General features: G+C 34.4%; 1 protein-coding gene across 1 annotated transcript in view; it reads left to right on the forward strand.

Annotated features, from left to right (window-relative positions):
* Spt5 (Transcription elongation factor subunit Spt5) overlaps nucleotides 1-20717 on the forward strand; it is a 428434-nt gene that overhangs the window by 324074 nt on the left and 83643 nt on the right. The window contains 1 exon segment of the mRNA XM_090408290.1: nucleotides 9602-9707. Coding sequence (XP_090264416.1) covers nucleotides 9602-9707 — 106 coding nt within the window.

Raw genomic sequence — 20717 nt, forward strand, 5'->3', positions numbered from 1 at the left:
GCAGTTATATGGTGTCAATGGAGCATTATATCAAGCAATATGTAGTCTTTATTTGATTTGTAAGTCAGCAGTTAGAATTGAAGGAAGTACAGGAAGATGATTTAATGTTAAATCTGGTGTGAGACAAGGATGTACATTATCCCCTCTATTATTCATTATCCATATGGATCACATTATGAAGGAAAGCGGTATTAAACCTGATATCAAAATTGGAGATGTTAATGTCAGCTCTTTGCTTTATGCGGATGATGTTATACTTCTAAATAAATCCGCTACAAGTCTGCAAGATTCTCTGACTAAATTGAATAACTGTTGTAATAGATATGGTATGAAGGTCAGCAATAAAAACACAAAGACAATGAAAATAGGCAGAATCATTGAAAATGTCAACTGTGTTGTGAATGGAGAACCTGTGGAACAAGTAAAACATTTCAGCTACTTAGGCATGATTTTTTACTGAAGATGGTAAATTAAATATAGAAATAGACAACAGAATCAGCAAAGCTGGTATGATGGGAAGTCAATTGAATAAATTCATATGGAATAAGAGAGAAATTAGTCGGAACACTAAATTAGCTGTATACAAGACAGTGTTCAAACCAGTTTTAACTTATGGATCTGAGAGCTGGGTCAGAAGTAAAACACTTGACCAAAGACTAGAGACTGCAGATATGAGTCCTGAGAAAGATTAGAGGCATGAACGGATGGCATCAATGGCAATATCATATTAAAAATGAGGATATTAGGAAAGAACTTGATATTGGTAGCATCCAGGAATGCATTAGCAGAACTAATCTCAGGTGGTATGGTCACTTAAATAGAATGGGAGAGGAAAGATTAGCAGAACAAGTGTTCTCTGAAAACGACCCAGAGCAAGACCAAGATATAGGTGGATTGATATGGTACAAAGTGCCTTAGACGATAGAAATATAAGATCTGATAATGTTGGAGTCTTGACAAGTAACAGACTGATTTGGAGGAAAATTGTAGATAGGAAGTTAGTAATGATGTAATTTTTTCATGTAGTACTGTCATATCCTGTACACCCTTTGAGGGTACATGGCAGGAATCTGATGATGATGATGATGAATATTGTCTTCTGACAATCAGCTTCATTTGTAAATTTGCAGGTGCACTAAAGGCATCAACCAAATGTGGTTGGAAAGCCAGTTTTAGTGTGAGATCATGGTTCTTAAATCTTTAAACCTGCCATTGTATTCTTTGATCAGTTAGTCTAAGACACTGATGTATTCATTAATATCACAGTTTCTTAAGGTTTTTTTAGTGCACTTTCGTTAGCTACCTTTGCCGATTCAGGAAAATGTTTGGATGAAATTACAGGTTTGTAAAGAAGAGTTTTGAAGGGGAAAAAAAAATCAACTCTTCCTAAATGCATGAATATTTTGCCACATATCATATATTGATTTAGTCTTACCTTGTAGACAAACATTTAGCTGGTTTTGCTTTAGCATTTAGTCACATAAAAATGCTACATTTTTGTGTGACTGGTGATGCTTTGAAATATTTGCTTCTTTATAGTTAACAATATCAATAACTTTCCTTAATGTGTCTTTTAAAGGAGTAAATTTGGTGCAAAGATTCTGTTGATGTAATATGCAATGAAATGAAATGCAACAGAGTTATCAGAATTTTGTATTTCATTTTGTAGCAATGTAACAAATCCTTTATGTTTTCCTGCCATAGATGGAGCACCATCTGTGCATACACTTACTAAATGACACAAATTAAGCTTTGTTTCCTGACATTTATCTTTAAAAATATTAAGAACATCAATTCCACATATTCTCCCCATGAGAGTAGCCAATTTTAGTAACCCCTCATAACACTGAACATCTGCAGTTATAACACGAATATAAAATAAAATTTGTGCTGGGTCAGTAATATCGGTGAACAATCAAAAAATAAGTATCTTCATTTTGGCAAATATTTTTTGAAGCTGTTCAGTATCATTGACAGCTAATTCATGTTGTTGTTGTTGTTTGGTTATAGTTCTTCATGAAAGAGGTAGTTGTTTGTGTTTATTAACTTTATGCTAATCCAGACATGCTACAACTTCGACAATGCACTGTTTTATGATTTCCACATCACTATATAACTTACCTTTTCTCCCTAGTATATATATGCTACTTTATAAGTTGCTTCAGTAATTTCATTACTTTGTTCTTCGTCACTTGAAATAATTGTTGTTAGTGTTTTTTTTTTTTTTTTTTAAGTTTCATATTTATAAGTAAATATTGTCTTGGTTCTCTTGATTTTCTTGGCAGGTAGATTGAAGGAAGGCAGTTGTAAGGCCTGCCTTGCAAACCACCTTCCGTCAATCTGGTTGTTGACTGCATTTGCCAGCCTGGTTGGCCAAGTAGTTAGCGTATCCGCTCTCCAGCCAAAAGGCTGCAGGTTCGAATCCTGCCGTGTGCATGGATGTTGTGATTGTCTGTGAAAATACTAATGGTGGTGGGCGGTAGATGGCATTGGTGTAGTTGCGGTTAGTCCAAAGACTAACTGCAACTACGCCAACAATAATAATTTCATGGTAGATGGTATCTTCTCAAGCTTTTCCACCAATGCAGGAGTTCCTCAGGGTTCCATTCTCTCATCTACCCACTTATATATAAATGACCTGCTCTAAATCACTACAAATCCTATCCATAGTTTTGCTGACAATAGCATTCTCCATTTATCCTATTCCTTTGAGAATAACTATGTTCCCAGACATCCCTTACATCAAGATCATCTGCAACCAGTACCTTAAACACTGATCTCCATATCACCCTTCAGTGGGACATGGATAAGATAACCTAGTCATCTTCAATATCACTAAAATGCAGACCTGCATTTTCTCTCACAAAATAGATCTCAGCTAATCTTCCCTCATCCTCAGTAATACATGCCACTAGACAAGATGAACTACGTCTTATTGGACTGACATTTACTCCCAACTTCTCTTGGCATAAACATGTCACATCAATAGCTTCCTCAACTTCTATAAAACTAAGCATTAGTTTTCGCTTGAGAAGCTGTTTTACACCCACCCAGCTACTGACCCTGTATAAATCCCTAATCTGTCCATCCTTAGAGTACTGTTCACACATTTGGGGTGATGCATCTAAAATCTCCTTAAAAATCTCGATGTTGTTCAGAGAAGATCAGTTTGGCTCATAGATGACCCTTCCCTCACAGACTCATTCAACCTTTATCTAACAGACACAATGTTTCAGCTCTATGTCACTTTTGCAGATACTTCCATGGTCACTGCTCCAGTGAATTGGCAAACATCATTCCTTCACTTGCTGTTTCACTTGTTAAAATAAGAGTAGCTTCTGTCCAACATCCCTTTACAGAACAACTGCAAACTCATCAAACCTACTTCTCTTCCTCATTTCTTTCATCTACCTCTGCACCTCAAACGGCACTAGTGTGCTATAGGTCCATGTACCTCTCATGTGTGAAATAAATATTAAAAAAAAATATATATATATATATAGAGAGAGAGAGAGAGAGAAATAGGACTGTTTTTTCCTTCTGGAAATTCTGTTTTTCTGTTTCATTCTACAAAAGAGGCACAACGACCAGAAGAACACACAGTATATATACAGGGTGTTCGGGATAAATTTGACATATTTATAATTAATTATATTTTTCCGTAAGTTACATGTATTAACACACACTTCTCTTCATTTAAAAGTTTGGACCCTTCTTCATTCATATACAAGATGTCAGAAAGGATGGATAGCTGGAACCCACCTGAATCATGGAAGAGAATAACTTGTATCATGATGATTCGTGCCCGCCATCAAAATAAGGATATTACGACTGCTGCCCAATGCTCCCTGAATACAGTAAAAACAATCAGGCATGAACTAGAGACTTGCAATGGTGACTACGAGGATGTAGCAAGAAGAAAGATCCCTAGCAGACGATCTGATTGCGTTCGTACAGCAGAATTCCTCGCAAATCTGCAGGAACAGGTGTTGAAGAACCCTGGCATTGGAATTCGGGCTTTGTTCGTGGAGTTGCTAACTGTAGTCAAGCCCTGGATAACAAGGGTAGCCAATGGTAGGCCGTATGTATGGCAGCAGGATTCGGCCCCTTGCCACACCTCTGGGAAAAGTCAAAAATGGTTGTCTGAAAATTTCTACGACTTCACCAGTCCAAATGTTTGGCCTCCAAACTCCCCAGACCTTAACCCCATGGATTATTTTGTATGGGGCGCAGTTGAAAAAGACACCAATCGCACTTCCAGTAATACAAAAGCCCAGTTAATGGATAAAATTAAAACAGTTTTTGCGGCCCTTCCCAGGGAGACTGTAGCATCAGCTTGTTCGAGGTTCCGAAGCAGAATTGAAGCTGTGATCGATGCTAATGGTGGTTATTTTGAGTAAATCTTGTTGATAGTATTGTAATTAACTCTGCCTGTAATGTTTTTTTGTCAATTCATTAAATTTAATAGATACAAAGAAGATTTTCTTTTTCCTTACGAAACTGTCAAATTTATCCCGAACACCCTGTATATATATATATATATATATTGTGTGTTCTTCCAGCTGGTGTGCCTAAATATGTAATGCCTTCATAGCTATTGTTGCTTTAGTCATCATTCAAAATAATCCAACCCAGTTGTTTGTTTCTGGTTATATTACCTCTTTATCATCCGCATTCATTAAAGTTATTCTTTCATTAATCATTCTTCCTTTTACCTACCATATGGTACTGCTTTCGTTTAATACTCCTTGACCATTTCCCATGCACTACTAATACCATTCCCTCGGAGTTTATGTTTCATCGCTACTCCAAGCTGTCTCTTGAATTTGTCTTTTATAAGGTATAAAGAGACAGCTAAATTCCACATACTTTAGCTGCTTCCCATATCAAGATTACATGATTACCCTCATTATCTGAAGGCAAAGTGGTTATGGACAAATTTTCTGACTATCACCATCCAACACTATTGAACCTCTGGTGTCCCTTCTGTTATATGCTGTTTTAGGTAATATTCTCTCAGTAGCTGCATAAATTTCATTGCATTTCCACCATGTGCTTTTCCTTTCTTCCAATCCATGTATCTGTATCTGAAGCGCCTCCCCCTGCCCCTCAATAATGTTTGAGCTAATTGTTGATAACTATCAACCACATCTTCTTTTGCACCCCTACCCTATAGCAACAGCTAATCTTATATTTCCTCCTATTAGCTCTTATCTTATACCAGATAGCTTTAAATTCACTGCTTCCTTTAACTTCTCTGAATTGCTTTTGCTGGTTGCAGTTCTGTTACTGTCATTAGTACCCTAACCCATCCCATTTTCTCTATCCTCCCTGAAAATACAGTATAGTTACATTCTATCTTTGTCACAGTATCATCGTCCATCAACAAATGGGCAATGTTTGCTCATAATCAGAGTTTGAAAAATGCTCTTGTCTGTGATGAATGAAAATTTTTAGTTAAGTAAAAAAAAAATAAAAAAAAATTGAGAAGTTTTACTTTAATCATTAGTTTTATTTACATAATGCCGATTCTCTTTCATGTTTTAGAATTGTATTAATGCAGTCTGATCATTCCCCTGGAAATTTAGAAATTTTAATGCAATGCATGATAGCCAGAACTTTAAAGAAATATAATCTTGGCACTGCTTTCAAATCTCATTTGAAGCTGGCTTGCCTTCTCTGCTCTCCTAAGCATTCACTGCCTCCTCTCTCTGTTCCAGGTGTTTACAAGGTATGTTGTTCTTGCAACTTATCATATTAGGGCAGACTGGGAGATCTGCTAACATCCTCCTAGATGAACACAAAAATACATCCGCCACCACAGCTATGATCAATCAGGTCTAGCTGACTATGCCTTTGATACCTTACACAGAATTAGATGAGAAGAAAACTGTTATGCTCCATTACAGTAAATACAAACATGACTCATTTTAGAATCAGTAACAGATTAAAAAAAAAAAAAAAGAAACAGCCTAATCTTAATAAATACAGTTGTGTTAAATTCCCCCAAGATTTGGGAACTAATTCTTAGACCTCCCACCCATCAACTAAAGTTAGCCAAAAGCATCCATACAGGGCACCTCTCATAAGACTTTGGTCTTTATATAATCTAATTTCATTCCTTCCACTTATTGTGTGTGATATCACAATTTTAACATTGTATTCCTCTAAAAGGCCTCTGTGACAGAGATGAAATATTTAAATGATTAAACCTACTGTTTAATTATTTCTCTTTGTATTGTAGTTATCTCATTAAATTGTATTATGAGTGGAATACAACCAGTGAGAGGATATGATATGCATGCATAATTTTATCTTATAAGAGTACTCAGCATAAGATAACTGCAAAATATCAACCCCTGAACTAGATATGCAACAGACAGCAGTAATTGCCTATTGATAGTGAATACTTAAACTTGGACAGTTGAGAAAGAAGTATATATTTTCCCAAAATATTTCATTATATTGATTCTAGCCTAAATGTTTTCTGACTTTCCACCATGTCATATGACGTTACTGGCCCTATCAATCCAACAGTGGATTGATAGGGCCAGTAAAACCCTTAGGTATCTGCACCAATCAGATACCTAAGGGTTTTATTTTCTTGAGAGTTTTTATGATATTGAAAATTTTCAGTGTTTACTTTTAATCATAGAGAATAAATTGTTGGCTTTTTTTTTCCATTAAGGCTATTCGAACCATTATAGATGTTAGAAGCAAAAAAAAAAAAAAAGAGGTATTATTAATAAAAAAAGAATAATAAATGGTCTTGTATCACTTATAAAATGCATGAATATTTTTTCACAAATCAATAAGCATGCCATTATATAAGTAGCTAACATATCCGCTTCAACACTGGTAGTTATACAGAGCTAAAAGTAAACATAAGCATTAATAAAAGCTTATAAATTGATGGGATCCAGGAATAAACATATGCCTATGATATATTAGCCATGGTAAAGTACGCCTACGCTAACATCTGACAAGTGAGATATTTGCCTGACCAGTTAGCGATCATGAAATTTTTCAAGTTCTGCCCATAATTCATGTTATTAGTTTCTGTAGTGAAAGGTTGTGCATCTTGAATATGTTCAACACCAAAGAAATCAGTGAGGAAATTTTTGCTGAATGTGTGAACATTTCACAAATGCTTTAGAGGAAATGAGAGTATGGAATTCTCAAATACCATATTTGTGAATTAGACTATATGAGACTTTTTTGCATTCTCAAAGCTCAATTTTTTAAAAACACATTGTATGATGCTAAGACGATTAAATGAATTTCAAGAAAACACTTCTGATCATCTAAAAATCCAATTTCTCTCAGTTCAGCTTCTGCCTGGTATCTCAACTTGGGCCTGGCTCCCACTTAAGAGACCTCAATAAAGGTCGAAACTAGTCTGGGTAGTGGCCCTTCCCTTAATGCATAACATTAGACATATCCGCAAGGAGATGTGTTTTGCATTATAGGAGATACTGAGACAGGAGTTGTTGGTATCTTGCTCCACCTTTGCAACGAGTTGCCCTGGTGTTGTACCACCTTACCCCAGTCCTGAAGATACTTTCAGGTGCAAACTTCGTTTGCTCACACTTGGATAAAGGATTAAACTAAATTTATTATAAACAACATTAGTTCTCCTTTTCAGAATGTTATCCCCTTGACATTTCAAACTCTTTAAGCTTTATCTGAAATCAGGGTATTTTAGCTAGAACAACCAGCTCTTTAAACAAATTGAGGTGTAGCAGTGGTTTCCTTACTTTCACTCCCCCCCCCCCCCACCACCACCCATGGAATATGCTCTAATAGATTGCTTTTGTTCTGCCATACATGTGAAAAATTTCACGCAACTCCTCCACAAATTGCAGTTTTTGTAGTATTCTTTGCCAGCATTTGAATTAATTTAAGCATCTTTACATAATTTGTCTACGAAATATTTTTTAGTTATTAAATTGGAATAAATAATGTATATAAATGGCCAGCCTGGTTGGCCGAGAAGTTAGCATATCTACTTTCCAGCCAAAAGGCTGTGGGTTCGAATTCTGCTGTGGGCATGGATGTCTGGAAAAATTCCCATGTTACTCCTCTGAGTAAATATTAATTTTATGGCAATTTAGCCTATTTTTCTTTAGGAATGCTCCTTTTTATGATGTCATTGGCATTCAGTTTTAGGGCATTACTGAAGTCTTACATAGATATATATATATGAAGAATATAACAGGGAAAATTCAGACATACCTTTTTAGGATGTTGCTGGCTATCTTCTTATTCAGTGGCATCCCAGCGTGTGGCGATTACATTCATCTGCTGTTTAGGGAAAGGAGTATGATTGAAAGGAAGGGGGTTTTGGAAACCGTGGGGGTAGAGCAATGTGAGAATTATTGGTGAGGCGGGATATGTGAATCTTTTTGAAAAACCTGAGTTTTTATATATATTATTATTAAGGGTGGGGCAGAGAATACTTTGGGAGGGGAGTGGAAATAGGAACGATTTTTTGGAGAAGAGGAAGGATATGATGGGATAGGTTCATCATTAAGATTCACATACCCCTTGCCTCACCAATAATTCTCCCACATTGTTAATTCTTCCCCACCGTTTCCAAAACCCCATTCCTTTCAATCATACTCCCTTCCCTAAACAGCAAATGAATGTATATCGTCACATATTGGGATGCCACTGAATAAGAAGAAAGCCAACAAAATCCCAAAAAGGTATGTCCGAATTTTATTTTTATTTATTTTTTTTTTTCTGATTGTGTTTAAGGAACTGCTGCTGTTTGCTGTTTCCTTTGGAAAGTCTCCATTAATTCAGATTGCTCAAGGACCATTTTGAAAATCACATATTTCAAGGACAAGATTAGTCATGTTTTCTTTTACTGTTTGACTATTTTTGTGTATAATTCATTCATTCATGGACTGAATATGTTATTTTTGTCTCTGCAAACATATTAGAACTAATTCAAAAAGCTTGATCCATAATTTTAAGGTTTGAATATGTGTGTGACTGAGTAAAAAGATGTTATTTTATATAATGTTAATATTTTTTTTGCTATGATTCATTCTCATATATACTTTGATAATAAAAATACTCTTGAAAGACATATTTTAGTTTGATTCATTTAAATGCCTGAAAACTTAATTTTTCGATATGTAGCATAATGGAAGACCATATGCACAAGCCTGGAGATATGAACCTGTTTAGTTATTTATATATTCCATGACATCCATCACAGGATAAATAATAAGTAAATTAACATAAATGGTGTACCTGTGACAGTATATAAAATACCCCCATACCATTAATTGGCCTTCCTTTAGGTACATTGCAGTATACTGCTTTATCTACTTACTGGGCATACTTTTGCTCAGTGTATACTTGAATTGCTAGATGGCTTTTTAAAGTCCTTATACTCTATAAATCTGTTATTAAAATGTATACCTTGCCCCACATGAAAATAGAGAGAACTGTTTGTGTTGAAGGGATACATCGTTTAATATACTTTGTAAACAAGATTATCTATAGTAATAAAATTATATTTTAAATTTTTAAAAAGTGTTATTTTATTTATTAAAAAAAAAAATTTTTTTGTTGTGTTTGTGTACAGGTCATATTGGTATTGTGAAGGATGCAACTGAATCAACAGCAAGGGTAGAACTTCACTCCAAATGTCAGACAATATCTGTTGATAGGACAAGAATTGCAGTTGTTGGGTATGTATTAGTATATTAAGTTTTCACATGATATGAGCATTTGTGAATTGATACTGATTGAGATCTTCATCTAATAAAACAGAAATGTAAGGTGTGGCATCAAATAACAAATACAGTTTTGGAAAACTATTAATTTATTTGGATAGGGGAGGAAAGGAGGCTGGGTAGTTGTAATTATTATGTAATGGTTTTATTAAATATTCCTATATTTAATAAAACCATTTGAAAGAAGAGATTTGTGCAAATAGAGTAAATACAGCAAATGATGAAAGGAATAATGAAAATGCATGCACACAAGAGATAAACACATAAGAATGAAATATTATTTACTGTTTTTTTTTTTCCTGTTTTTTTTTTTTTTTTTTTTTATGTTAGAGAGAAAGAGAGAGAGAGAGGGATCCTAAATTAGGGAAATAACATTAATGTTCCCCTATCCCATAAATATCTTATGACAGAGACCAAAAAAGTAAGCAAAATACAGTTAATCATAAAATGACATTTATATTGTAGACATAATTTAGCTTCAAACGTAAAAAACGCAAGGAAAATCAAGGAAATGAAGGAGTAGCCATAGAATTCAACACCAAATACGAGGCTCATCTTCTTGAATGGCAGGCAGTCTCAAGTAGAGTGATGTGGGCAAATATCAGAATGGGGAATTGGACAATGAGACTTATTTGTGCCTATGGTCCCACAGAAAGTTCTACTAAGGTAGAAGTGGAGGAATTTTTTGATGCTTTAGAGAAAGCAACTGACACAATGAAAAAGGAAAAGTTGGTCCTTGTTGGAGATCTAAATAGCAGAGTAAGAAATGATTGTCAGACATACAAAAATATTTTAGGAAAATTTGGAGAAAAGAGCAAAGCTAATAATAATGGCAAATACCTGTTGGCTTTCTGCTCAGGACAAGGAGTGGTTGTTACTAACACCATGTTCCAACATAAAAATGTGCACAAATTCACATGGGGAGAAGAAGCAAGGAATAAGAAAAGTTCCATTGACTATGTTATTGTTCATAGTGATGTTTTCTCCCTAGTGCAGGACACCAGAGTGTACAGAGGACTTGAAATTGGAAGTGAACACTATTTAGTCTTGAGCAGGATAAAATTGAATTTCATATTGAAAAGAAGAACACGTAAGAAAGTTTTAAAGCAAATAAAAGTTGAGCAGCTCTCAGATGTGAACTGTAGACTAAAATTCAGAAACATTATTCAAGAAAAAAATGAAAGAGTTTAAGAATAGAAACAAAACCTTGGAGATTCAGTGGCAAGCCTTGAAGAAAACCCTGATTGATTCAGCCAGAGAGGCATGTGGTGAGGTTGTCTGCAAGTATAGAAAAATCAGAACTCCATGGTGGACACAGGACACAAGAGGCAGTGGAGGAAAAGAAGAAAGCATATCAAAAGTTCCTGGCAAATAAGTCAGTTTTTGCTCTTAGAGAATATAGAGACAAATGTAAGAAAGCGAAATACTGTGTAAAACTAGCTAAACAAAAGTCATGGGAGGACTTTGGCAAGAACATAGAAAATAAATTTCAAAAAGGCTGCAAAATATTCTGGAGGCTGTTGAAGAAACTTAGTAATGGAGGAAAGAGTGCTGTAAAAGGAGTTAGAGATGATAAAGGTGACAGGAAAATGAGAGAAAAAGATATCCTTGAAGTATGGAGTAATTACTTCGAAAAATTGCTAAATGAAAAAAGCAGTGATAGCACAGTGGTAAAAAAACACTCAACAGGCATACAGTCAGGAATACATATCCATACTTGAAGTAGAAAAAAGCCATCAAAGGCTTGAAATGTGGAAAGGCAGCAGGAGTAGATGATATTCGACCAGAAATGCTGAAGTATGGTGGTATAAAAGTCTTACAGTGGCTGCACTGCATAGTTCAGAAAGCCTGGACAGAGGGACAAATTCCCGATGATTGGAGTAGAGCTCTAATAGGTACCCATATATAAAAAGGGAAATAAAACTGAATGTGAGAATTACAGAGGTATTTCCCTACTGAGTGTTCCTGGCAAGATCTATGAAGGTATACTTGAGAAACGATTGAGAAGAATTGTGGAACAAAAGCTTCACTTTACGACAAATAGTTGAGAAAGCATGGGAAATAACAAAGATCTGTATTTAAGTTTTGTCAATCTGGGAAAGGCATATGACAAGGTGCCAAGAGAGAAGCTATTCAATATGCTACAGTTATATGGTGTCAATGGGGCATTATATCAAGCAATACTTAGTCTTTATTTGAGTTGTGAGTCAGCAGTTAGAATTGAAGGAAGTACAGGAAGATGGTTTGATGTTAAATCTGGTGTGAGACAAGGATATACATTATCCCCTCTATTATTCATTATCCATATGGATCACATTATGAAGGAAAGTGGTATTAAACATGATATCAAAATTGGAGATGTTAATATCAGCTCTTTGCTTTATGCAGACGATGTTATACTTCTAAATAAATCTGCTACAAGTTTGCATGATTCCCTGTCTAAATTGATTAACTGTTGAAAATGTCAACTGTGTTGTGAATGGGGAACCTGTGGAACAAGTAAAACATTTCAGCTACTTAGGCACAATTTTTAGTAAAGATTGTAAATTAAATATGGAAATAGACAACAGAATCAATGAAGCTGATATGGTAGGAAGTCAATTGAATAAATTCATATGGAATAAGAGAGAAATTAGTCGGAACACTAAATTAGCTTATGTTAATTTATTAACTTATGGATCTGAGAGCTGGGTCAGAAGTTAAACACTTGACAAAAGACTAGAGGCTGCAGATATGAGAGTCCTGAGAAAGATTATAGGCGTGAACAGATGGCATCAATGGCAATATCATATTAAAAATGAGGATATTAGGAAAGAACTTGACATTGTTAGCATCCAGGAATGCGTTAGCAGAGCTAATCTCAGGTGTTATGGTCACTTAAACAGAATGGGCATGGAAAGATTAGCAAAACAGTTGTTCTCTGCCAGGTTAGCAGGATAACGACACAGAGGAAGACCAAGATATAGGTGAATTGATATGGTACAAAGTGCCTTAGAAGATAGAAATATAAAATCTGATAATGTTGAAATCTTGACAAGTAACAGACTCATTTGGAGGAAAATTGTAGATAGGAAGTTAGTAATGATGTAAATTTTTCATGTAGTACTATCATATCCTGTACACCCCTTGAGAGTACATGTCAGGAATTTGATGATGTGATATTAGCAGCTGTTGGGAACATTCAAATTTTTTTTTGTTAGTTTTTTACTTATGTTAAGTAACCTCCTAAAGTTGCTGTTAGCCACATAGACAATGAACCACCATGTCGAAGAAATATATCTAGTATAAATAAATTATAAAAAAAACACAAGTTAAAACCTAATTATTTATTATTAATGCAGATCAAGTGAATCACATACAAATATGAGAAGTTCACTTGTAACAATATTTCATGATGCACAAATGAAAATGTTTAATTCTAGTTTTTATTACCCTTGAAATATTGAAAATAAACAAAAAATATAGTGTTTGCAAAAGCTAAAACAGACATAATCATTCTGAATATGATGACTTGCTTGCTTACTTTGCTTCGGTTGGTCACATTTACATCATTCATTCTACAGTTGCAATGATTTTAAAAGACTATGCTTCCAATTCAAGCTCTGTTCATCTGTTATTTCTTTAAAAAAAAAAAAATTCAGAAAATGGAATACTATTTAACAATTTGATTTCATAATCAAAATAAGAAGAAAAAAATCAATACCAAGTTAATTCAGGATAATGTTAGAAGTACTTTTCAAGATTAAAATTTGCATGGGAGGAATGGCACATCATTCTGTTAATTATAAGACTAGGGCTGAGTGATTTGCTAGATTCAAGAAAATAGTAAATTTGAAAAATTTTCATTATCTGGTGAGTCTGCAAGTGCTGAATAATGATGCAGCAGAAGAATTTTTTTTGATGTAATCTAAAATTTTTGAAGAGAAAGCTGTCACAGACTTTTATTGCAACTTGAGGAGACAAAATTTCCTGGATTCTAAATTTTGAAGAACTCTGTTACCCTGCTGCTTAATGGGAATTCTTTGGGAAACTAAACTACAGCAACTTGTAGTTTACTACTCTGTAAATCTGAGAACTTGAAGGGTATGGACAAGGTGACATTGCCAATTATTTGAAGTTCTAATACAAAAATTGTGGGTAACATTGACAACCTTCCATGAATAATTTGAAATCACTTTGTTCCATTTACTGAAAAATATTGCACAGAGAATAATATAGCATTCAAAAAAAAGTTTTGTTGTTCCTTGACAATACACCCACATTATTCAGCATTAACCAACTTAAATCTAAATGTAAGTGTGGTGTTTTTGCTGTTGGCGAAACAATAATTGCAGTCTTCAAACACTTTGATTTACATTATACAGGTAGATGAGTTTTTCATGTCATTAGAACAAGACATAAAGAAAATTGAGAAAGTGGTTCTTGGAGATTTAAACTGCACAATAGGAAATTAAGCACACACAGGCATATAGAAAGGGAGAGGCCTTCACCCCCATAGTGGGTAGAAAACAGGTTGATCATATATAGAAGGATTTCAGGAAAATTTGGAGAAAAGAGCAAGGCTAATAATTGTGATAAGAGTACTGGCTGGATTTCTGCTCAGGATAAGGACTAGGCATTACTAACACCATGTTCCATCATAAAGATGAAGAAAGGAAGATAGAAGAAATAAGAAAAGTCTCATTGTGTTGTTATTGATAGTTATATATTCACACTGATTCAGAATTCAAGAGTATACAGAAAATTTGACATTGGAAGTGACCATCACTTAATTTTAAATAGAAGAAAAACGAATATCAAATGGAAAAGAACAGTATATATAAAAAAGTTTTTAAAAAATTAACTTTGAGCAGCTTTTATGGATAAGCTGTAGATTATGCAAACATTATTAAAAAAATAATAATAATAATTGAACAGTTCATAAACAAGAACCAAACTTTGGATTCTCAGTGGCAAACTCTGAAAAAAACATTGATTCATGTAGAAAGACGTGATGAAGTTGTCTGCAAGGATATAAAAATAAAAACACCATATTGGACACAAGAATTTAAAGCAGTCCTGAAAAAGAAGAAGAAAGTATTGAAGGTTCCTAGCATATAAGTCAACTGATGCTCTAATGTACGAAGAATGTAAAGAAAAATGTACGAGAGCTAAGCTGTGTGTAAAAGAAGCTAAACAGAAGTCATGGAAAGACTTTGGTAAGAATATAGAAGATATATATATATATATCAGGAAGGTGGAAAAATGTTCTGAAGGCTGTTTGACAGTTTTCAGGGAACCTTCCAGACAGGCTGCCTGAATTGGCAGTGTCTCCACACGAATAAATAAAATAAATAAATTAGTACTTGAAGCAGAAAAGCTATCAAAAGACTGAAATGTGGAATTGGCAGCTGGTGTGGTTGATATTCAAACTGAAGTGCTCAAATACAGAGGTATGAAAGTTTTGCAGTGGCTACATTGTAAATTCAGGGGGACTGGTTGGATGGTCGAATTCCAGATGATTGGAGAAGAGCTCTCATTGTCGTTATCTGTAAAATAGGGAATAAAGCCGAATATGAGAATCACAGGGGAATTTCTTACTAAGTGCCCCAGCGAAGATTTATGCAAGCATACTTGAAAAGAGATTGAGAATAATTGTGGTAGAGAAACTTGGAGAAAAACAAACTGGATTCAGACCAAATAGAGGTTGGCAAGATCAGATATCACTTTATGACAAATCATTGAGAAATCATGGGAATATAATTAGGATCTAAGTAAGTAATCTGCATACTTTGTGTAGAACTAGGAAAAGGCATATGAAAAAAGTGCCTAGAGAAAAGCTTTTCAAAACACTTCAATTAAATTATGGGCTGAATAGAACATTGTACAGAGCAGTACGTAATCTGTATTTAAGTTTTAAGTTAGCATTTGGATTTGAAGGAAATACAGAAAGATGGTTTGATTAAAATCAGATGTAAGCAAGAGTGTGCACTACTTCACTATTATTCCTTATATGCATGGATCACATGAAACAAAGTGCATTAAATCTTATATTAGGATTGGAGATATCAAACTTAGCTCTTTGCTTTATGCAGATAATGTTGCACTAATAAACACATCCAGTGCAAGTCTCCAGGATTCTCTAACTAAATTGAATAACAGCTGTAACAAATTTAACATGCAAATCAGGAATTTTAAATAAAAAAAAAACTATGAAAATAGGAATAGAGAAAACTTCATTTGCATTCTCATGGAGAACCTATTGAACAAGTATAATATTTCAGTTATATAGGCTCAGTTTTCAGTGAAAATTGCAAATTAAATAAATTAAATATAAACATAGACAACAGAATAAGCAAAGCTCACATGGTGGGCAGTCAGTTGAATTAATTTATATGGGATAACTAAAAATTTAGCCAAAATGTTTATCTAACACTGTATAAGACAGTGTTGTAACCAGCTTTAGCCTATGGATCTGTGAGTTATATTAGAAATAAAGCACCTGAAGAAAGATTAGAGACCACAGATATCAGAGTTCTGAGAAAAATTAGGACTGAACAGATGGTATGGATGGCAAAATCACCCTAACAAATGAAGATATTAGGAAGGAACAACAACACATCATTCAAGAATGTATGAGCAGAGCTAATCTAAAGTGGCAAGCTAGCAAGATAGGTATTTTATGCTAACATGGTAGGAAAGAATACATGGGAAGACTATGATCTAGGTGGATTAATTCGGTGAGAAGTACCTTAGAACAGTGCTTCCCAAACTTCTGGATGTCAGGGCCCCCTTTGCAAAAATTAAAATATTTCACGGCCCCCCTCGAAAAAAATCGTAATAAAGATATGTTATCATTATATTTATTGTATTTATATTCAATACAAAACATGCACAGCGAATATTGCAAAAATCAAATGCATGTATTACATTTTTTGCCTCTTACCGTTTGGTTCTGAAGACGATGCGGGCTGTTCTGGTAAAATATGAAATACTGTCCTTTTTTTTTTTTAGTCTGTTTCTGCTTCTTCTGATTGTTCGCGGGATTTTTTTTTTATTTTTTATCAACCACTTATCCATCTCAGGGTTAAATTTTTTAACGTAGAATAGATCAAATAATATCACCACTTACCAATACTGGCACACCACTGATAACATGAAATTATTGAATATTACCTGAATACGGGAATCCCCGGACCAGGAACATTTTTCACTTTTGTGACTTTTCTCCTTTTACGGTAATTAAGCCTAACGCGAAACACAGCAAAGGCAGTCTGTTTATTAAAACGTGCATATGATTGGTGCGGTATTAACAAAAGATCGCGCAGCCGAAAGATAAAAGCATAGCTGACAATTGAGTTGAAATGCTAACTCTCTTCAACCGAATTCCATATGTGAAACTGCCATAACATTTAATATATATATATATATTACTTAGTTTTAACACGTTCAGTTGAATTTTATTGCTGCCTTGGGAAATCGAACTCACATACATCTAATTAATAACAATAGTTTTTAGTTAGATACTATGTTTGCCCATGCAACATATGGTTTTGTTTCAGTCTGTACAGCATAGTTTCTGTATGAGGGGACATGTGATTCATTAATTAATTAGTGTGTTTTTATCCCAGTTGTCTCTAATTGCACTATTTGTTGAGAAATATATTACACAGACTCCTCATACCTTATTCACTGGCATAATAAAAGTACTTATTTTTATTGCCTCTGCAGTATAGTGGCTCTTAGGGAGGGCGTGTTGTTTACCACTGCAAGCGAGTTACTATCTCCCCACATGAACTTGTTTAAGCTTTTTTTTCACATGTGAAGTATATGCGAAACTTTTATTGGTAACAGAAAACTAGCTCGGATGACAGTGATAATATAAAACGAGTTTTGATATGTATATAAAGTCAATATCAACAGTCCCTGATTACGAACGCATTATGAAAGGGACAGAAAGATTTGGAACTTCCCTGGAGAACATTCGAAGTAAATACAATTAACCATTGCTTTGAAATGAAACATATGAATAAGCAATATTTACTAATATTCGTTAAGCGCCGAAATACGCAGGAAGCAAAGTTTGTGAACCAACACCAATGTGTGAATTTTTCCATTAAAATATAAAAAATAACAAAAAAGAAATAATAAAAGTTAAATACGTTTCTTTTAAAAAAAAAAAAAAATATACTTAGTCTTAAAACATTTAAATTTGTTTTCATTATTTCACGCCCCCCCCCCCCCTCAACAAAACCCACAGTTTGGGAAGCGCTGCCCTAGAAGACAGAAATGTTAGACTGTTGAACTGAACAGATTATTGAGTAAATTGCCTAGAAAGTTATAGAAATGGCATTGAAGTTGGAAATGGAATCTTCATATGTAGAAGCATTAATTGATTCTTATTACATTAAACTAACAAATGATGAGCTAATTGCAATACAGCTCAGAGAAGAAGCAGAATGAATCGTCCTACGAGATTTTGACACACTTCTTGCTGATTCTTTAAATCAAATTGAGATTGCGTTAAAGGCACTGTAAAATAAGGACCAAAATGACGAAAGATGTACGGTCTTCAAAGGTGTTAATATAGTTGGCTTGCTACAAACAAGTGTACATAGAAATGAGCGAGTTGAAGTGTTTTGTGCAGCTGTTCTCTTGAGACTTTCCTCTAGAAAGTAGAAAAGAACTCTAACTTGATTGGGTCTGATAATTCTTTTCAGATTATGTTTTTACAATAAACTTTTGTGTATTTTTTTTTTAGAACAAATTATTTCTTTTCTAATTATGCATTTTTACTATCTGTGTATAAAGTTAGTTTATTTCATAAACACATTAACAAATTTAATATAATTGATTCTACTTATGAAAAAAATTCAGCATAAAAATGTCCAACTTCCGAACACATTGTATGGAGCACATTATGTTCATAAGTTAGGGTTTAGCTGATAGAACAGAGCCTTTAGGCACTCTTGCATTGGTGAAGAAGCCTGAAGAGAAGGAACCATTGACTATCACAGGCAGTGAATGACCAGAGGTAAAGCTGGCTACTCAGTTACTGAAGATTGCAGGTAGATTGAAGGATGGCAATTTGCTTATCAGGCCTTTATGGCCAGACACAGTGAAATCCTCTGGAAATGTCAAGAGTGACAGCATACTTCTCTAAATCTTTCTATGGCATGTATCCAGTGGTGGTTGGTGGATCCAGGGTTCTCTAACTAAATTGAATAACAGCTGTAACAAATTTAACATGAAAATCAGGAATTAAAAAAATAATTGAGAAATTTCGTTTGCATTCTCAATGGAGAACACTTATAGAACAAGTAAAATATTTCAGTTATTTAGGCTCAGTTTTTAGTGAAAATTGCGAAATAAATATAAAAATAGACAACAAAATAAGCAAAGCCTACATGGTGGGCAGGTCAGTTGAATTATTTTATATGGAATAACTAAAAATAAAATAAATAAAACTGTGTAAAATAAAAAAAAAAAAAATAATAAAAAACTGTAATAGGCTGGAAGGTATAAGAGGGTGGAAACCTGATTAATTGTTGTTGATTAACTGGTAGACACTGAGTAGTGGAGAAGTTGTCTGTTAATGACAACTGTTAATATTAAGTGCTAGTTGAGTATAAAATATTGTAGAGATGTATAATACAGGATAAGTGTTACTTATTGAGCACAGTTCAAGAGATGCCATCAACACTGGATGAAATTTTAGTATCGAAGTTATTAACATTCTTTCAGTGTATTTTTTGCAAAAAAAAACCACAGGAGTGCCTGTTTCTGGTATGATAAGAGGTGATTTGCCTCAGGCATCTATGCAGGAACTGAGGAGTGGAGTAATGCCATTGGAGGGGGGGCTAGAAGTGCAGGTGAGCTTTAAGTTATGCATAATGCTCTTTGCTTTAGTTTAGCTTCAGTTTAACCTCTTTACTAAACACCAGTTTCATCCTTTCCTACCAAGCACCTCTGTAATGCAGTCGTGAGAACATCATGATATTTGGCCTTGGTTTGAATCTCATCTGTAATGTGAGGAAGGAAGCCTCATATGAGTGTTTTCAACTGAATGTGTGAAAAAAAAAAAAATCAGCTAACAGCTTTTATTCCCATATAGGGAGTAGGCAAGGCCGTTTTAGTCCTATCTAACTTTTGGAGACTGAGTGGGCAGTTCAATCTCCACTGGCAGCCAATCAGAGATAGCTGGCCCAAGGCTATCACTAATTAAGCAGCACTCAGTGAAGAGAGATGGCTCAACAAGTGCCACCATCTCTTGGTCCCTAACACAATTTATTTAATGTCTGAAATAATGTGGGTTCTATGGTCGATTTTCTTGAGTTTCTGGGAGAAAAAATCCACTTGCCCTTTCCAGAGATTGACTAACTCAGGAACCAGTTGAAAAAAGGCTTAGAAAAATTTCCTCTAGTCTCCGAATAGATTCGAAAGCAAGTCTTCCTTTGTGCAGTCAAGTGCTGTGGTGTGCAAATGCCACATCCACTAAGCTAGACAGGCTCTTACAGAAAAATTTCCTTATTGAGTTTTACAGGTAAGATTTATGCATGTATGCTTCCTTAAGAAGTGGCTGAGAAAAATTGTAGAGGAATAATGGAATTAAACAAATAGTTGGAAAATCATGGGAATATAACAAGGATCTTTATTTAGATTTTGTCAATGTGGAACAAAACACTACACTTATATGGTGTAAAGAGGATGTTATATTCAGCAATAAGTAATGTGTGTTTAAGTTTTAAGTCAAAATTAGAATTTATGGAGGTAGAGAAGGATGATCTAATGTAAAATCAGTGGAAGAAACAAGAGTGCACACTATTTCTATTTATTCATCATTGGGGATTATATGAAGGAAAATGGCATTCGGAGGAGATATCAAAATTGGACATAAATTTGAATTTCTGTCCTCTACTCTATGCAGATGATGTTATACTCCTAAGTGAATCTAGAAGAAGTCTGCACAATTCCTTAACCAAACTG

This window comes from Typopeltis vanoorti, chromosome 18, assembly GCF_054136105.1.
Source record: "Typopeltis vanoorti isolate ZY-2024b chromosome 18, IOZ_Tvanoo_1.0, whole genome shotgun sequence".
NCBI classification, from domain to species: Eukaryota; Metazoa; Arthropoda; class Arachnida; order Uropygi; family Thelyphonidae; genus Typopeltis; species Typopeltis vanoorti.